The sequence below is a fragment of the Macaca mulatta genome, chromosome 12 (assembly GCF_049350105.2).
Source record: "Macaca mulatta isolate MMU2019108-1 chromosome 12, T2T-MMU8v2.0, whole genome shotgun sequence".
NCBI classification, from domain to species: Eukaryota; Metazoa; Chordata; class Mammalia; order Primates; family Cercopithecidae; genus Macaca; species Macaca mulatta.
Genome location: NC_133417.1, coordinates 66,528,702 through 66,548,481, shown reverse-complemented (window position 1 = coordinate 66,548,481; position 19,780 = coordinate 66,528,702). Strand labels below are relative to the sequence as shown.

The 19,780-nt window shown below is 35.3% G+C and overlaps 1 protein-coding gene across 8 annotated transcripts in view; it reads right to left on the bottom strand.

Annotated features, from left to right (window-relative positions):
• Positions 1–19,780, bottom strand: part of SLC4A10 (solute carrier family 4 member 10) — a 387,026-nt gene that overhangs the window by 284,784 nt on the left and 82,462 nt on the right. For 4 of the 8 annotated variants that reach the window (XM_077956434.1, XM_077956432.1, XM_077956437.1 and 1 more), the window contains exon 1: positions 12,988–13,289. In XM_077956434.1, the coding sequence (XP_077812560.1) occupies positions 12,988–13,068 (81 nt within the window). In that variant the 5' untranslated portion in view covers positions 13,069–13,289. 8 annotated transcript variants of the gene reach the window in all.

Sequence of the window (19,780 nt, the reverse complement as noted above, 5' to 3'; positions counted from 1 at the left end):
GTGAGCCACGCAGAGCAAGGGAAGCTCCCACCCCCAGCCAAGGGAGGAGGTGAGTGATTGTACTACCCTGCCTGGGAAACCACACTTTTCCCATGGATCTGTGAAACCTGAAGATCAGGAGATCCGCTCATGAGCCCATGCCACCAGTGCCTTGGGACCCAAGCACAGGGCTGTGCAGACTTTCAGCAGGCTCAGGCTGTGACCACGGGAAGCAGGCTGGAGAGTGCCTAAGACGAACTAGTGGGAAGGGACAGCCACCATCACTGCAGCACCAGTCATTTGCTTTCCCCTACCAGTTCCAGGGATACCGAGTAGTTTGGACCTGGAGGAATTCCCCACAGTGCAGCCCAGCAGCTGTGGCAGATTGTGGCCACATTGCTTCTTTAGGTGGGATTTGGATCCATCCCTCCTCACCATGCAGGACATCCCTTTGGGAATTTCAGCAACTCCATCCAGGGGTTTACAGAGAGAAATATGATCTCCCTGAGATGGAGGGCCTGTGGGGAGGAGGGGATGCAGTCCCTTGGTTTCAGTGGACTTAGTCTTTCCTGCCTGCTGACTCTGAAGAGTCCAGGCAGACCAGACAAAGGGGATTTTCCCCAGAGCAGTGCACCGGCTCTGCCAAGGGTTAGCCAGAGTGCTTTGTTAACCAAGTCCCTGATCCCATGCCTCCTAACTGGGTGAGACCCTCCCAAGAGGGGTCTCAAGACACCTTATACAGAAGCATTCTGGCCAGCATCAGGTTAGTGCTCCTCTGGAACAGAGCTCCCAAAGGAAGGAGCAGGCAGCCATCTTTGCTGTTCTGTAGCCTCCACTGGTGACACCTCCAAGTGTGGAAGGGATTTAGGCAAATAGGATCTGGAGAGGACTCCTAGCAAACTACAGCAGCCCTATGGAAGAGGGGCCTGACTGTTAAAAGGAAAGCAAACAAACAGAAAGCAACAACAACAACAACATCAACAGAAAAGAACCCCACAAAAACCCTATCCAAAGGTCAGCAGCCCCAAAGGTCAAAGGTAGATAAGCTCATGAAGATGAGAAAGAACCAACGCAAACATCCTGAAAACTCAAAAAGCCAGAGTGCCTCTCTCCTCCATATGATCACAACGCCTCTCCAGCAAGGACATAGAACCGGGCTGAGGGTGAGATAGATAAACTGACAAAAGTAGGCTTCAGAAGATGAGTAATAAAAAACTTCGCCAAGCTAAAGGAGTATGTTCTAACCCAATGCAAAGAAGTGAATAATCATAATAAAACATTACAGGAGCTGTTAACCAGAATAAACAGTTTAGAGAAGAACATAAATGACCTGGTGGAGGTGAAAAGCACAACAGAATAACTTCACAATGCAACCACAAGTATCAATAGCTGACCAAGTGGAGAAAAGAATCTCAGAGCTTGAAGACTATCTTGCTGAAGTAAGACAGGCAGACAAGATTAGAGAAAGAAGAATGAAAAAGAACAAACAAAACCTCCAAGGACCATAAAGATTATATAAAAAGACCAAACCTATGACTGATTGTGGTACCTGAAAGAGATGGAAAGAATGGAACCAAACTGGAAAACATACTTCAGGATATCATCCAAGGGAAATTCCCCAACCTAGCAAGACAGGCCAACATTCAGATTCAGGAAATCCAGAGAACCCCAGTAAGATAATCCATGAGTAGATCAACCCCAAGACACATAGTCATCAGATTGTCCAAGGTTGAAATGAAGGAAAAAAAAATGTTAAGGGCAGCCAGAGAGAAAGGCCAGGTCACCTACAAAGGGAAGTCCATCAAACTAACAGCAAACCTCTCAGTGGAAACCCTATAAGCCAGCAGAGACTGGGGGCCAATATTCAACAGTCTTAAAGAAAAGAATTTCTAACCCAGAATTTCATATCTGGCTAAACCACGCTTCATAAGTGAGGGAGAAATAGAACCCTTTTCAGAAACACAAATACTGAGGGAATTTGTCACCACCAGGCCTACCTGCCTTGCAAGAGCTCCTGAAAAAAGCAATAAATATGGAAGGGAAAACCATTAGCAGCCACTACAAAAACACACTGAAGTACACAGACCAATGACATTATGAAGCAACTACACTAACAAGTCTGCAAAATAACCAGCTAGCATCGAGATGACAGGAACAAATTCATACATAACGATATTATTCTTAAATTAAATGGGCTAAATCCCCAAATCAAAAGACACAAAATGGCAATCTGGATAAAGAGTCAAGACCCTGGCTCATGCCTGTAATCCTAGCACTTTGGGAGGCTGAGGTGGGTGGATCACCTGAAATCAGGAGTTCAAGACCAGCCTGATCAACATGGTGAAACCCCATCTCTGCTAAAACTACAAAAATTGGCTGGGCGTGGTGTCACATGCCTGTAATCCCAGCTACTTGGGAGACTGAGGCAGGAGAATGGCTTGAACCTGGGGGATGGAGGTTGCAGTGAGCCAAAATCATGCCACTGCACTCCAGCCTGGGTGACAGAGCAAGACTCTGTATCAAAACAAACAAACAAACAAAAAAGAGTCAAGACCCATTGGTGTGCTGTATTCAAGAGATCCATCTCACATGCAAAGATACAGATAGGCTCAAAATAAAGGCATGGAGGAAAAATTTGCCAAGCAAGTGGAAAGCAGAAAAAAGCAGGAGTTGAAATCCTAGTTTCTGACAAAAGAGACTTTAAACCAACAAAGATCAAAAAAGACAAAGAAGGGCATTATATAATGGTAAAGGGTTTAATTCAACAAGAGGAGCTAACTATCCTAATTCTATATGCCCCCAATACAGGAGCACCCAGATTCATAAAACATATTCTTGGAGACCTATGAAGAGACTTAGACTCCCATACAATAACAGTGGGAGATAATAACACCCTGCTGTCAATATTAGCCAGATCATCAAGACAGAAAATCAACAAAGATATTCAGGACTTGAAGTCAGCTCTGGATCAAGTGAATTTGACAGTTATCTACAGATCTTTCCACCCCAAAACAACGGAATATACATTCTTCTCAGCACTACATGCTGCTTACTCTAAAATTGATCACATAAGTGGAAGTAAAACACACCTCAGCAAATGCAAATGAAATAAAATCACAACAGTCTCTCAGACCACAGCACAATCAAATTAGAACTCAAGATTAAGAAATTCGCTCAAAACTACATGTCTACATAGAAATTGAACAACCCACTCCTGAATGACTTCTGGCTGAATAATAAAATTAAGTCAGAAATCAAGAAGTTCTTTGAAACTAATGAGAACAAAGAGAGCATACCAGAATCTCTGGGACACAGCTAATGCAGTGTTAAGAGGGAAATTTATAGCACTAAATGCTCCCATCAAAATGCTAGCAATATCTCAAACCCATATCCTAACACCACAACTAAAAGAACTACTTACAGAGAATCAAGAGCAAACAAACCCCAAAGCTAGCAGAAGACAAGAAATCAGCAAGATCAGAGCAGAACTGAAGGAGGGAGAGACACAAAAAATCCCTTCAAAAAATCAATGAATCCAGGAGTTAGTTTTTTAAAAAAATTAATAAAATAGAACACTAGTTAGACTAATAGAGAGGAAAAGAGGGAAAAAATCAAATAGATACAGTAAAAATGATAAAGATGATATCACAACTGACACCACAGAAATACAAACAACAATCAGAGAATACTATAAACACCTCTATGCAAATAAACTAGAAAATCCAGGAGAAATGGATAAATTCCTGGACACATACACCCTCCTCACACTGACCTACAAAGAAGTTGATTCTGTGAAGAGACCAATAACAAGTTCTGAAATTGAGGCAGTAATAAATAGCCTCCCAACCAAAACAGCCCAGGACCAGATGAATTTACAGCTGAATTCTACCAGAGGTACAAAGAGGGGTTGGTACCATTTCTTCTGAAACTATTCCAAACAATTGGAAAGGAGGGACTCCTCTCTAACCCATTTTATGATGCCAGCATCATCCTGACACCAAAACCTGGAAGAGAGACAACAAATAAAGAAAACTTCAGGCCAATATCCCTGATGAATATCAATGCAAAAATCTTTAAGAAAATGCTGGCAAACTGAATCCAGCAGCACATAATAAAGCTTATCCACCATAATCAAGTCTACTTCATCCCTGAGATGCAGGAGTGGTTCAACATATGCAAATCAATAAACATAATTCATCACATGAACAGAACTAAAGACAAAAACCACATGATTATTTCAATAGATGCAGATAAAGGACTTTGATAAAGTTCAACATCCCTTCATGTTAAAAGCTCTAAATAAACTAGGTTTGAAGGAACATACCCCAAAATAATAAAAGCCATTTATGACAAACCCACAACCAATATCATACTGAATGGGCAAAAGCTGGAAGCATTCCCCTTGAAAACTGGCACAAGACAAGGATGCTCTCCACCACTCCTATTCAAATAGCATTGGGAATTCTGGCCAGGGCAATCAGGCAAAAAATAAATAAATAAAGCGTATTGAAATAGAAAGAGAAGAAATCAAACTGTCTTTGTTTGTCCATGACATGGTCCCATACCCAGAAAACCCCATCATCTCAGGCCAAAAGTTTCTTAAGCAGATACGCAACTTCAGCAAAATCTCAGGATACAAAATCAACATGCAAAAATCATAGGCATTCCTATACACCAACAACAGACAAGCATAAAGTCAAATCATGAATGAACTCCTATTCACAATTGCTACAAAGAAAACAAAATACCTAGGAAAACAGCTAACAAGGAATGTGAAGGACCTCTTCAAGGAGAACTACAAACCACTGCTCAAGGAAATCAGAGAGGACTCAAACAAATGGAAAAACAATCCATGCTCATGGATAAGAAGAATCAACATCATTAAAATAGCCATACTGCCCAAAGTAATTTATAGATTCAATGATTAAACTACCATTGATATTCTTCACAGAATTAGCAAAAACTATTTTAAAATTCATATGGAACCAAAAAAGAACTGGCATAGTCAAGGCAATCCTAAGCAAAAAATAAAGGCAATCCTAAGCAAAAAATAATAAAGCTGGCAACATCACCTTACCCAACTTCAAACTATACTACAAGGTTACAATAACCAAAACAGCATGGTATTGGTACAAAAACAGACACATAGACCAATGGAACAGAACAAAGAACTCAGAAATAAGACCATACATCTACAATTGTCTGATCTTCAATGAACCTGACAAAAACAAGCAATGGAGAAAGTATTCCCTATTTAATAAATGGTGCAGAAAATTGAAAATGGACCTTTTCCTTACATCTTATACAAAAATTAACTCAAGATGGATTAAAGACTTAAATGTAAAACCCAAAACTATAAAAACCCTAGAAGAAAATCTAGGCAATATCATTCAGGACATAGGCATAGGCAAAGATTTCATGACAAAAATATCAAAAGCAATTGCAACAAAAGCAAAAATTTACAGATGGGATCTAATTAAACTAAAGAACTTCTGCACAGCCAAAGAAACTATTGAGAAAACAGACAACCTATAGAATGGGAGAAGATTTTTGCAATCCATCCATCTGACACAGGCCTAGTATCCAGAGTCTACAAGGAACTTAAACAAATTTACACGAAAAAAATAACCCCATTAAAAAGTGGGCAAAGGACATGAACAGACACTTCTCAAAAGAAGATATATAAGCAGCCAAAAAACATATTTTAAAAAGCTTAATATTGCTGATTATTAGAGAAATGCAAATTAAAACCACAATAAGATATCATCCCACACCAGTCAGAATGGTGATTATTAAGAAGTCAAGAAACAACAAATGCTGGAAATAGGAACACTTTTACATTTTTGGTGGGAATGTAAATTAGTTCAAACATTGTGGAAGACAGTGTGGCAATTCCTCAAAGACCTGGAACCAGAAATACCATTTGACCCAGTAATCGCATTACTAGGTATGTACCCAAAGGAATATAAATCATTCTATTATAAAGATACATGCATGCATATGTTCATTGCAGCACTACTCACAATATCAAAGGCATAGAATCAACCCAAATGTCCATCAGTGATAGACTGGATAAAGTAAATGTGGTATAATACACACCCTGGAACACTATGTGGCCATAGAAAGAAATGAGATCATGTCTTTTACAGGGATATGGATGGAGCTGGAAGCCATTATCATCTGAAAACTAACACAGGAACAGAAAACCAAATACCACAAGTTCTCACTGGGAGCTGAAAGATGAGAACACATGGACACAGGGAGGGGAAAAACACACACTGGGGTCTGCTGCGGCATGTGAGAGAAGAGGGAGAGCATCAGGAAAAATAGCTAATTCATGCTGGGCTTAATACCTAGGTATGGATTGATAGGTGCAGCAAACTACCTTGGCACACATTTACCTATGTAACAGACCTGTGTATCTGCACATGTACCCCAGAACTTAAAATAAAATAAAAGTCACAATTCTTCCATTAAGTCTTTCACAGTAGTTTCAGTTTACCTTCATGTCTTCAGTCTCAATTTGGCATTTAGAATATACTAATTTATACATAGCTATCTAATTCAGGTGTTTATACTCTAAACAGTATGAAACAGTAGTTAAGACCAACAGCTGTAGAGCTAGACTTTCTGGGTTTGAAACTTAAATCATCCTATACTTTGCTGGCAATTTTGATCTTGGGCAAGCTACTACATTTCTTTTTCAGTATACTATATATGCTTAAGGTAGAATGTAAACGTATGTATAGATATACATACATACTAAAATTGTGTTTACATAGGATGTATAGTATGTGTGTGTATATATATGCATATTTAATATACACATACATATTTGTAGCTCCTACCTAGTTCAGTGGGGATAATTATAATAACCTATGTTTATTAAGTTAGGCACTGTACCAAACACTCTAGGCACTGTTTGAATTATTAATTTATTAATTTATTTGATTTTCATTACAACTCTAGAGATTAACACATTAGTGTCCTCATTTCACAGATGAAAACACTGAAGAAAAGAGACATTAAGTAACTTTCCTGAGTCAAAAATTGCCAGTAAAGTGGAAGATACAGGATTCTAACACAGGAGTCCCGCTCTGGAACCCTAGCTCCTTGCTACTGTGGTATACAGCTTTCCCCCATGTTATACAGTAGCCTCGATAAAATCTTAAGAGATTAAATTGAATTTGGGGAAAAAATGAGTAGTATACATTTGGTATACAAAAATAATGGTATACATTTACATGCCACACATCATAATATGCTTCACTGGAACCAGTCTCTGTTGCCTTTTAGAAAGAGTAATTTCATGGAGGAATACTGAATTCTCCTTTAACTTATTGTTGTTATTAATCTTCCTGTATTGCTATTTTTAAAAGTCTTAAGATGAAGAAAGGGTCCTTTTCCTCTAAATGCCTTTTATTTGCTTTTTGAGAAACAAAACCGTGTTTAAACGTTTAAAGCAACTCGAAGCCCAATGATATCCAAGGTTTCTTTCAGAAATGGGACTCTGATTCTAAAACAAGTACTGAAAAGTTGTTGGGTTCCTACCAGGTGAATGGCTCTTTCCTAGGCAATGTGAAATTGCAAAGACTAATAAGTACAACTTCACAAGAACTTCTAGAAAATACGACTTTCAAATAATGTAGATTTATACAGGAAGTACAGAGTATTCTCCGTTATATGAGTCTCCTATTGTTCTAAAAATAAGAGTCAGGTGAGCACCTGTGTCTGGTTTTATTTTAACTCTCCCTGTAGAATTCCAGGAGTTTTACTTCTGACATACTTTTTACGGATCATTTATACTAAGTGAGAGTAATAGGTTCCAATTTTTTCACAATTACCATGTACAAATCATTTATACTAAGTGAGAGTAATAGGTTCCAATTTTTTCACAATTACCATGTACAAATGACGTCTTCCTGCATCTGATACCAAAAATCACATCCCAGCTGTCATATCTAAAGGAAATCTGCTCTTGGAAGGTATCCAGCTTTTTTACTAACCTCAGGCAATACTAAAATGCCTCTGGTGTATGGAGTAGAAGAAGGCGATATTAAAAGTATTTGCAAACATGGTTTACTTTATCATTTTTAAATGAACAAAGAACAAAGGTAAAATATTCAGTGACTTCCGTGATTCAAAATGGCAATTTTAATTTCCAATTTTCCCTAAGACAAAGTCCTTTTTATCCAACTATTCACCATAGTAACATGAGTATTCATTGTATTAAAATGATCCCACTAGATTGTCCTTGCTTTAGGAAATGTCAAAAACAAAGCCAAAGCTAAATCAGATTACGTACCAATAAAATGGAGTTTACATCACGGACAAGCAGGAGGTCTCTTAGGATCTGAAATCTAGGACTTTTGAGTGCTTGTGGATAGACTGAGAAATGCTCTCATGTGCAATTTTGATAGAAAATTTTATTAAAATCCTTCAGTTTGTTTTTACCCCCTACCTTGTCTACTAACTACTAAATCTACTCAGGAATTTAATTTTCATTCTCAAAGTCTCAAGAGAGTTAGAGCTCTGAAAATGACTTCAAAATATAGGTACTGCTCTTTTGTTTTATATTTTATTTTTTCCAGGAATAAGTACATCAGCAAAGAAATGTTCTCAGTTTAGAAACCATAATCTAGCATTCAAGATTCTATACTTATCTGGTCCCAAGAAACCTTTTCTGTGATAAGTCTAAGTTATCCCACTAGGCTATAGCCAAAATGAACTATTCTATTATTCGCTTTCTGCCTCCCTACCTTTAATGATGTTTCTTCTGCCTGAAATGACCTTTTCTCTATGTTGGCCAGTCTTCAAGACTTACCTCATGGCATTCACTACTTTCCATATTCTGCCATAGTTACTTGTATTTTGTAGTTACAACCCATTACCTGTGACCTCCTGAAGGCAGAGACCTACAGACTTTTATATCCTTGCCCAGTACAGTTCTTTCTAGAACATTGTAGAGTTTTGTATATTTGTTTTTAAAAATTGCACTATTCTGAGATTCAACTGACTCTGTGCCAATTTGGGGGAAACAGCAGCACACTGAGGAAATTTCTTCAGAGAAGAGAAGTGAAATTCAGAGATGTAACAAAATGCCATATTTAAGCAGGTAAATTTAATCCAAATATCGTATTCCTCACTTGTCTTTGAAGTTTATTGAGAATTTTAAGCAGATTAATGTTTTTACATTAAATAATCACCAGCAATTTAAAATATTATACTCTATCAAATGGGAACTTGAATTGTCCTATTTATATATGTAGTATTCTATTTATAATATATTTCATTTAGTGTTTCATCTAGAATAAAAATGCCAAGAAATAAAATTATTAAAAACAAGTTGTGTTTGACTTTCAAATAATTTTTTGTCCTGGACACTTTTGATGACTAAGTATCACTAAATCTAGGTAAATTTGCCCCTATTATTTTCTTTAAGCCTTTAAAGAAAGGCTTTTTCTTTAACCCCTTAATTTTAGTCTTAAACAATAAACAAGAAAGACCTTAAGTTGCTGTTAAATTTTCCCAAAGTCCTAGTAATCTTTCAGTCATGAATAAAGTAGTTGGTATAATACAGAGAAGCAAAGAATCTGCACACAGAATTCTAAGAGAGTTTGAATCAGCCTGGTAGGTAGATGCAAAGTTTAAACACAAAATCTTTCATCAAGTCACAATTCTTATTGTCAGTAAATGTTAGAATTGAAATGGATATAGCATGCTGTTCTTTGTTTGCATTTTTATAACTATATTTCAGTGTAGCATATATAATTTCTTATTTGATAAAGAGAGTAAGGGAGAGGGAACAAAACTAAACTGCATGATGACTGTTACAAAGTCCTGCCAATAGCCCATCCAACCTCTTAGAATGTCTATAACAAAGTCTGTCGACAAAGGATGTTGACAATAATATATTTGCTATATGTCAGGTACTCTTAAAAGTGTTTCATATACATTAACTCACTTAATGTTTACCACAACTCTCTGAGGTAGGTGCCATTATTATCCCTATATTACATATCAGGAAACAAGCCAAGATGATACAGCTAGTAAGTAGCATAGCTAAGATTTGAACCCAGAGAACATGGCAGTCCAGACACTGAACTATTGCACTAGCCTCTTACTGCAGCCAGCCGTTACAAACCAGAAGAATTTGCAAATCAACTTTCTATTGCTCTAATACAAGGAAACAGACACTTTGGAGGCACTATCAGGAAGCGTGTTCCATTTTGGGATTCTGGGGAAACAAGCGCTTTGCATCTTCTCTACCCACCTTCCTGCAACTTCAGCAAGCATATTGGAATAAAAGAGAAGAGAGCAATGGCCTTACTCTTCACCAAGCAGCAGCTAAGGTCCGCTTCCATAATTAGTTGGTCCTGATCTGCCTTCTCAGAGCCTGAGGTAAATCCTATTCCCCCATTTTATTCAAAGGACTCTCCAAATGACCTAGTTAGTAACAGACACTTCCATATTTGCTACTCTTTATTTCCAAGTTTTATCCCTATACAGTAAAAACCCCTTCCATAATACTGAGCCTGGAATTAGACAGGATTGATCAAGTCTCTATGTTGAGCTGATACTTCTGCCTCCTGCCAGTGAACTAGGTCCACCTTCAGTCTCAAACTGACAATGATGGCTTATACAACATGCAAAGCTATTTTACTGATTCACAGTTTATAAAGCCCTATACAAGAAATCATGCACTCTAAAAGTCTTTAATGCAATTTTAAATAAAGTTATGGGATGCATAATTAAACAGTTTGACCTAAGCCTTCATTTATCTAATATCAAGAAATTTACATGAGGAAAAAGAGGTTACATGTAACTCCTTCTAGGATTAATCAGCTTATAGATTAAGTTAAAACTGACTGTAGCATACTGCCTACCAAAAGTCAATTCAAAATGGGAACACAGTTTATTGTATACATTTTCTAATCTCCTTGAAAGCAGGAAATGACTTTTTCTTTTCTGCATTCCTCATAACACCAAATACATACAGTATCATGCAATGATCAGCCTTTACTATGTTTACTGAATTGAAGAATTACTCAAATAGCTTTTTATTGGCAGCTTACCTTTAGAAACCTTTAAGATATATCATGAAATGCATGTAAAATAGTATAAATGAAGGCAACCTTTGTAAGGAAGATGACCAATCATTACTGGGCAAGTTTACAATCAGTTTTATCATTCCAAAGGGCAAGATTATCTTGCCATGCAAGAAAAAAGATTGACATTGCATTTAACTACATTCTAACCAGTCTTTGCTTTTTATTGTAGTGTATTTTGAAATAGTAACAGAGAAAAATTTCTCTGATTTGTTACAGAAATGACAATTCTAAAATAGTAATTTTTTTCCACCTTACAAAATTATCAAGATATCCTCATTTAAATGCTACTAAAGGAAAGTAACCAAAAATCTTTACAGTTTGGTTCTCTTGAAAGGTCAGGAATACAGTGAAAAATAGCAGAATGCTGTGAAACCAATACCAAGAGGAATCCCAAAGCAATGCCAAGAAACAGAATGTACTCATAATGACTAATACATGCAAATACTGGAAATAAATTCTAACAGATTAGACAGGTTTTGTTGCAATTAAAAGGTATATTCAAATCATTTCAAAATTAATCAAGCTTAAGAATATGCCAATCTTCCCTACTAATAAGAATATAAGCTGGCTAAGTAGCCTGAATAACATATAAATTATAGTTAATATCAGTAGGCAGAATGTGTTTTTAATTAAAAAGGAGAAACTTACCCCTTAACTGAATCAATTCATTGTTTCAGACTTCCTTAAATATATTCATTTTTTAATCTATGTCATTTCACCCTGATAAAGGATTAAATTACAATCAGGCTACAGAATCATGAAGACAAAACCATCTTGCTGTTGAGAACTGCTGCAACATGTTTATCTCTTTTTGATTATTTTATTTAATATAAAGTACCTGAAAAGTTCTCTAACATTGAGGCAGAAGTATGTGCAATATTTTTAAAAATGAAATATATTTCCTTCAAAATCTGAATGTCAAATATAGGTAGTTTCTTACCCAAGTATATAATTCTGAGGATATGCTATAACAAATCAAAGTTAATGCATTATATATAACTTGATGGGTGAAAATAGTTTAAAATAAATGGCAGAGTTTCAGGACAAAATGGACATTGAAATCCAAATCATTTGCATGTTTAATATAGTCAAGTATTTTCAGTTTGAAAATGAAAGTAAGCAAAGGACGAAGCTCTCTGGGTAAAAAAATCTTCAACAAGCTTAAATGTCACAAGCTTTCTTTGTGAAAAACAGATTTATAGTCTGCTTTCATCTATGAACAATGCATTAGTATATATCTACCTTAAAAGCACCAAGAGCATCAGTATTTCAATAGATCTCAGAAATGATTAAAACCAATGTCTTTAAAACGGTTCAGATAATGCAACATAAATTTCAGGAAATTAGTTTATAGGTCAGATGCTGCAAAGACGATTCTATTCACCAAACTTTCATTGCTATATAGCATACTACAGTGGTAGCAGCGTCAGTTTCTATGCTTAAAAAAAATTCCAAATAATAAAAATATTTGTAATATATCACTATCTGTAAGCAGCTAGCTATGATGTATCCTTATCAGTTTGATCAATTTATACTATTTTTATCACTTGAAGTAAAATATAAAGATTGACTCTATTCAGGCTTACTCTGGAAAAATCTGAAGCGCCCCAAACCTTGCTTTTAATCACATTCAAAGAATCTCTTCCTTTACCGCCCTCTCCCCCAAAAAGCTAAAGTAAACACAAATTTAAACACATACACATGCACAGGCACACACATACACACACATTTCTAATAATCATATTGCTCAGCTGCCGTAAATCTTACTTGTTCAAATATCCTAAGGAAAGTCTGACAATAAACAATTACATTAGTCAATATATTTTCAATGAGTAAGAACTAGAAAAAACAAGCACCCTACATTCTAATATTATCATCATAATTCATGAGGTCATACCTGATGACTTAGAGATTGAAAAGGCTCACAGGTTCCAGACTGCATGACCTTTCTATTTCCAGAAACCCCTAAAGACTGCATTTCCTGTCTTACAAAAGATAATCACAGCGATCTCTATGTCTCAGCATCTTCAGGGCTAGTGAAAAAAATATCAAACAGCAGATCTGTCCATCAGTATCTGTTTAAGCCATCATCAAGATGTCAAATCATATACTATTTATCATCTCCCCTGTGCAGTTACAAACACCCCATACTAAGAGAGACTGACACAGTTGTATTTGCTGATGCTGCTAATGCTGTCTGAAAACAGTAAGCTTACTGCTTAGAGCAATTCTGCATCATCCAAACAGAGAATGAGCCACATCCTTCAGATTTCCCATTTCTGATACTATGAAGATTTCATTTGCCAAGGAGAGTCAAATTTTTTCAGTCCTTTAAAAATAAGCAGTTCTCCTTTTAATTAAGTATCCAATGTGTCTGTTGCAAATACCGTGTTAAAATGTCAACTCTTAATTATTAGGCAGCTTTCTCTATACGTGACTAAGCTTTAGGCTTTATGACTTACCAAGCAAAATTATATTCTCTTAAAGGAATCTTCCCTCCAAACTCTGAATATCATCACTTATCCACCCATCAAAATGCTGAGTGCCTAAAAAGGATTTTTATTTTGGCAATCTTTGATAGTTGTGTAAATAGTAAATAGGTAAATACATATTCACCTTTTAATTTTCAGGAATTTCATTTATGTTTCAGATTCATCATACTAACATACATTTTATATTTTTATTTAATTTCTTTTTCTAAAGACTTTAACATGCAAAAGATTTGCCAAGCAAAATTGTACTGTCTTGAAGGAATCTTCCCTCCAGACTATGGGTATCATCACTTATCCACAAATCAAAATGATGAGTGCCTACACAGGAGTTTTATTTTGGCAATCTTTGATAGTTGTGTAAATAGTAAATAGGCAAATACATATTCTGCTTTTAATTTTCAGGGATTTCATTTATGTTTCAGATTCTTCAGACCAACATACATTTTATCTTTTTATTTAATATCTTCTAAAGAGTTTACATGTAAAAGATAATGTGGTATTACCAAATTCTAAAACTGCATAGTTAAGTCAAGTAATGAAACCTATGTAAGTTATTGGCATTTTTACTATGAATTTTCACTGTGTCTTAATTATCAAAGTTTGAGTACTGTTTTCTTTTACCACAACATAGCAGAATCAGGAAACTTTAAGATTGATAAAGTGTTCTAATAATAGAATCAATATCTCAAAAATTATAATTAGAAATGCTTTCTCTTTACCATGTGACAAAAGGTTGTGTTTTAGAAATAAAGAAAACACAAACCAAAAAAAAAAAAGACTAAGATTATACTCAATTCAACTACATTCAAAATTAAGACACCAAGTACAAGTACAACATATTATCCTGAAATGGCCCTCACATTATGAACAGCCTGAATTCTTGATTATGAACTCTTTATTTACCTGTGAATAGTTTCCCTTCTTTCACACACAACATTTGATGGAGACTAGCCACAATGAGTCTTAAGAAACCGGGCTGATCCAAATTATACCTTTAGAAAAACTACTGCCTCTAACTGCACAGGTTGGAGACACAGAGCTTGGTATTCTGCTGTATGTGTACTATAACACATCTGAATGAAAAATCACATGTAAACAAATATTTCTATCTATGTAGTATTTACCCTCTTTTAATCAAAATAGGTACTCATCCTTTAAGACCTATCCTCTTAATAAAGCCTCCCTAAGCTACATCATGTCTCTTTCTATATTCATTCTTTCCTGTAGAAAATATTGAACATCTTCTGTGTGTCAGGTACCGTATAGGTGCTAGGGACTCCATAACAAACAACACAAAACCTGACATCACAGAAAGCAGATAAATCAAACAAGTATGTTTTGTTATAACTGAAGAATTAAAAGTTGATATGAAAGCAGTAGCAAGGCATCCTACCCTAATCTAGGGATCAGAGAGGATTTCCCTAGGGAAGTACTGTTAAAACAGAAGATTCTGAGCTAGTCACATTCAAGGAATGGCAAATACAGAATAGGTTAGACCATAAAGTGTAAGAACAGAGGGGAGAGATGAGAAGCGAGGCCCAGTCACGGTAAGTCTCAGGAGCCATTTAAAGAGTGTGAGCTTTACCCTTAGGGAAATGAGAAACCGCCAGCATAATCAGGTTTAAAATATCCTGGCTACTCTATAGACAATTGAGTAAAACAAAACTGGAGGACGGGAGACAAATTAGAAGAATGTTACATAATTTCAATCAGGGGATGATGATGACCTGAACCAAAGAAGTGGCAGTAGGAATGAAGAGAAATGAATAGATTCCAGATCTTACTGAAAGATCCACATCTTACTGAAAAAAGGCAGAATTCAGGGATTGAATGTGAGAAATGAGGAAAAGAGAAACATCAAGCAAGGTTCATTCCTAATCTCCTATACGATTACATATCAAAGCTATTAAATGAATCAATAATGAAAAATAAGAAAATTGAACTTTTCCTTCAGGTATTTTCTCACAGCATGAATACAAACAATGATATTTTTATCATTCTCTGGATGTTATTAATTAGTATATATAATCTAATTTCCTTCAGTGTTTTCTTGTAAGCACAATTGATCTTTGCAATAAAAACATGAAACCTGAGTGCAAAGCAGCTCTTAATCTCTCTATTATCTAGTTGACAAGATCTATTTAAACCAAAAAATTACTTAAAATCTATTATTTGACCCTCTTAATAGTAATTTAACACAATTACTAAAAACTATGATACCCCATTTTTAGAAAACCATTGCTCTAAAACAAATTAATTATTCATACAGTATGTTACTCATACCAGTGTTATTAAGATATGGTCATACCAGTAAAGCAGAATACCTCTAGACTTTCCCTAATAAGACTTAACAAATATTTGATAAAAGAAATGAAAAGTAGCCAAAACCTAGCAGAACACCCTTGGACTGAAAGAAGAGAGAGCCAAAAGAGTGTATCTTTGTCCATTTGGGCTGCTGTAACAAAATACCACAACAACAAATACTTATTTCTCACAGCTCTCAAGGCTGAGAAGTCTCACTCTAACCTCACATGGCAGAAAAGGGGGCAAGGCAACTCTCTGGGGGCTCTTTTATAAGGGCACTAATTCGATTTATGAAGGCTCTGCCCTCACAGTCTAATCGTCTCCCAAATGTGTCACCTAATGCCATTATATTGGTGATTCCATTGTCAACACACGAACTTTGGAGGTGCAACAACAGTCAGACCACAGCAGGGTAAAAAGCACACATTGAAGGTAACTCTATTTATTTAATGACTTGCTGCACATGAGAACATCTCAAATAATAAAGGATTAGCATCTTAAAAAGAGCAAGAACTTCTTTATAATAATTACTACTCATTTAGCTCTGGCTTTTCATCTCTTAGGGATCATGTGATCCAATACACTTATTTTACAGATGGGGAAAACTAAACTTTAGGGGAGCTAAGTACATACCCAAGATCAGCTAGTAGGAGGGCCAAGGTCAAAATTCAGAATTCCTGTTTCCTGGTTTTCCACAATAGAAGTCACTACTGTTTGAAATCATATATATATATATATATATATATATATATATATATATATATATATATTTTTTTTTTTTTTAAGACAGAGTCTCTCTCTGTCGCCCAGGCTGTGGTGCAGAGGCCAGATCTCAGCTCACTGCAAGCTCTGCCTCCCGGGTTCACACCATTCTCCTGCCTCAGCCTCCCGAGTAGCTGGGACTACAGGCACCCGCCACCTCACCCAGCTAGTTTTTTATACTTTTTAGTAGAGACGGGGTTTCACCGGGTTAGCCAGGATGGTCTCGATCTCCTGACCTCGTGAGCCGCCCGTCTCAGCCTCCCAAAGTGCTGGGATTACAGGCTTGAGCCACCACGCCCGGCCGAAATTATATTTTTGTATAAATACACTATATCTTAGTCATTCGAATAACATTCATTTTAATATTTTTAGTTGAGAAACAGTAAAAAACTATAAGAATCAAAAGGTTTCTATATTAAAGTTTACTTTTATCATAAAGAATTTACCTTTTATTTGTATTCAAAAGTGACTTGCTTCAAATACCTCAGTAAATGCAAGTAATTCATTTTGTTTTACATACTATTGCTTTAAAAAGTATAAATTAGTTCATCTTCTCAAAATAACTTGGCAAAATGTATTGAGTCTTAAAAATGTTCAATCATTCACCTTAGTATTTCCTGTCTGAAGGCAATAGTGCAGATTAAGATATATGCTCCAAGATGTTTAGTGCTACATTATTTAAAAGTAAAAAAATATATATATAGAAACAATAAGAGAAAGATTAATTAAATTATGGAACACCAAAGCTGTAATGCCATGTAACCACTGAATATTAAGAACAAAGTAGTTAATGACAAAGGAAAATATATAGCATAATAGCATATTAAATGGAAAATAAGACATCAATATATTTGTGGGGTACAACCTCAACTATGTAAAACATACACCGAAAAAAAAGACAAAATGTCTGATTTTGTAAAGATGGCTCCCAATATGACTTATCTTATAAATATTTACCTACAGACTTCATTGTTTTTCATAAAAATAGAAACTAGTTTCTTTGGAGTATTTCAACAGTTCAACAAATACCCCTGTTTCTCATGTGCTTCCTCTTTTCACTAAAAATTTTGCTTCAGATTTCAGTCTTTCTAATATTGTACTCAAATTTCCGGTCTAATTTCATAAAAATATTCAAATCTACTTTCATTGACTATCTAAACTTTAAAAAAAATCATTCCTTATGTGCCTCGCATATTATTTATTATGTGTGTGTGTGATTGATTGTTTACTTTCACACTTTATTTATACTGGGCTAAAGCTGGTACAGACTGTTTTTGACAAATTCACTCTCACAACAGTTTTAGTGCTATATGAAAAAACTGGAAAAATTGTATGGCATAACTTTTTGACACTATTTGTCTAACTAATCATTGTTAGTTAGATTTTATCTTAAGTGATTTTCACTACTAGCAGGACAATGGAAAGCACTGAGAGTGCTGCAGAGTACCTATTTCTCTTTTTTTGAGAAGTGATGAAACTACCATATTTTCACATTTACAAGGAATATGGTTGAACTTGGGGGCATAGGTCACCACGTATGTATAGTGTACAACAAAGCTATTAGGAAAGAACACCTTATAGATGGAGGCTGGCCATTTCTACTGAAATCCTAATTATTATGGCAAATAATCAACACCGCTTGTTGGGGTAGATGTTGTAGGGTGTCACAACACATAGGGGCAGTTCAGATGAAGTGTTTGTGCCTCAAATAAAACACCTTTGCTTTTCCAAACAGGTAAAGATATGGTATCCTTTCAATATACAAATGACTGCAGCAAACCTTAATAATACACCTTTTTTTTTTACTGCAGTTATTAATAGATTTCTTTTATTTCTAATTTCATCATCATCAGTAAAACTGTATAGTAGATCACACAATAGAGGAAAACAAGAGACGTAATAATTTTCTGGATAATACTGACTTTGTATTTGGCTAACTTTTTATACCAGTTATAAAAGTGCTTCATATCTATACAGACAGAAGAAAATATAAAGATCAAAAAGGTGGGGAGAATCACTCATAAAATTTCATTATACAAAGATAACCATTGTTGATATTTTAGTTTTAGTATTTTAAATAACATACACACAAAATGATAGTAAACTATTCATCTTTACCAAGTATTATATTAACATTTCCTTATGTCAGTAAGTATTTTTCTATAACATAATGTTTAATGGCTAACTAGTATTCTATAATATAGAGGTACCATACTTTATTGAACCAATCTCCTATTCTTAGACTTTTCTATTTTTTCTATTTTTCAATATTACAAATAACAATGTAATAAACATATTTGTGGGCATAGCCTTACACATATCCTCTATTTTCTTACAATAAACCCCAATAAGTAAACTTACTGGATCAAATAATATAAATGTTTTTGAGGCTTTGGGTAAAAACTGCTGAATTTCCCTCCAGAAGGGTTATATCTATTTACATTCTGCAATAGAAATACCTTGTTTCCTCATTGTCTGGCCAAAACTGTGTCATCACACACTCTCTACATAGAATAATAGTCTCAAATAGTTAATATGAAAATGGGAAAGGAAAGGTAACAAAAACTTAGGATAAATAAAGCTTCCTTGTTTCTATGCTTATAGACAAAGATACACTGCTGATCCATAAAGAACATACCTAGGATTGTAAGACAAAACAACTCTTTGAATAGAAATTACTAAAAGATGGCAAAGCAGACTAATTGAAAACCAGCGCAATGATAAATGTAGACATAGACTTTATTTTTTCTCTGTGACATCTGTAGAATGAGCGGACCTAAAGAGAGAGTCATTTTCCCACGGCAAGCTATTTTACTCTTTGAAACAGAAAGACAGATTTTTGTAGCCTTAGGAAACCTTCCAAATGACTATCAAATATACCTTCAGCCAAGGAATAACTTGGGAGGACCAAAAAGCCACCAATAAGTCTCCAAAATACCATGTGTAAAGACAATATTTTTTAATGTGTCAACTTATTCTCTCCAAGCACTATTCCAGTGCTAAGTAAATTATAGGAATATATAAATAAAAATCTGCATTTTATTCAATCTTTGAAAGTTTTCATTGTTTACAAAATTCAATGAAATAATGATCCCTTAAGTGAAATTTTTTGATAAACTTAGCTATCATTAA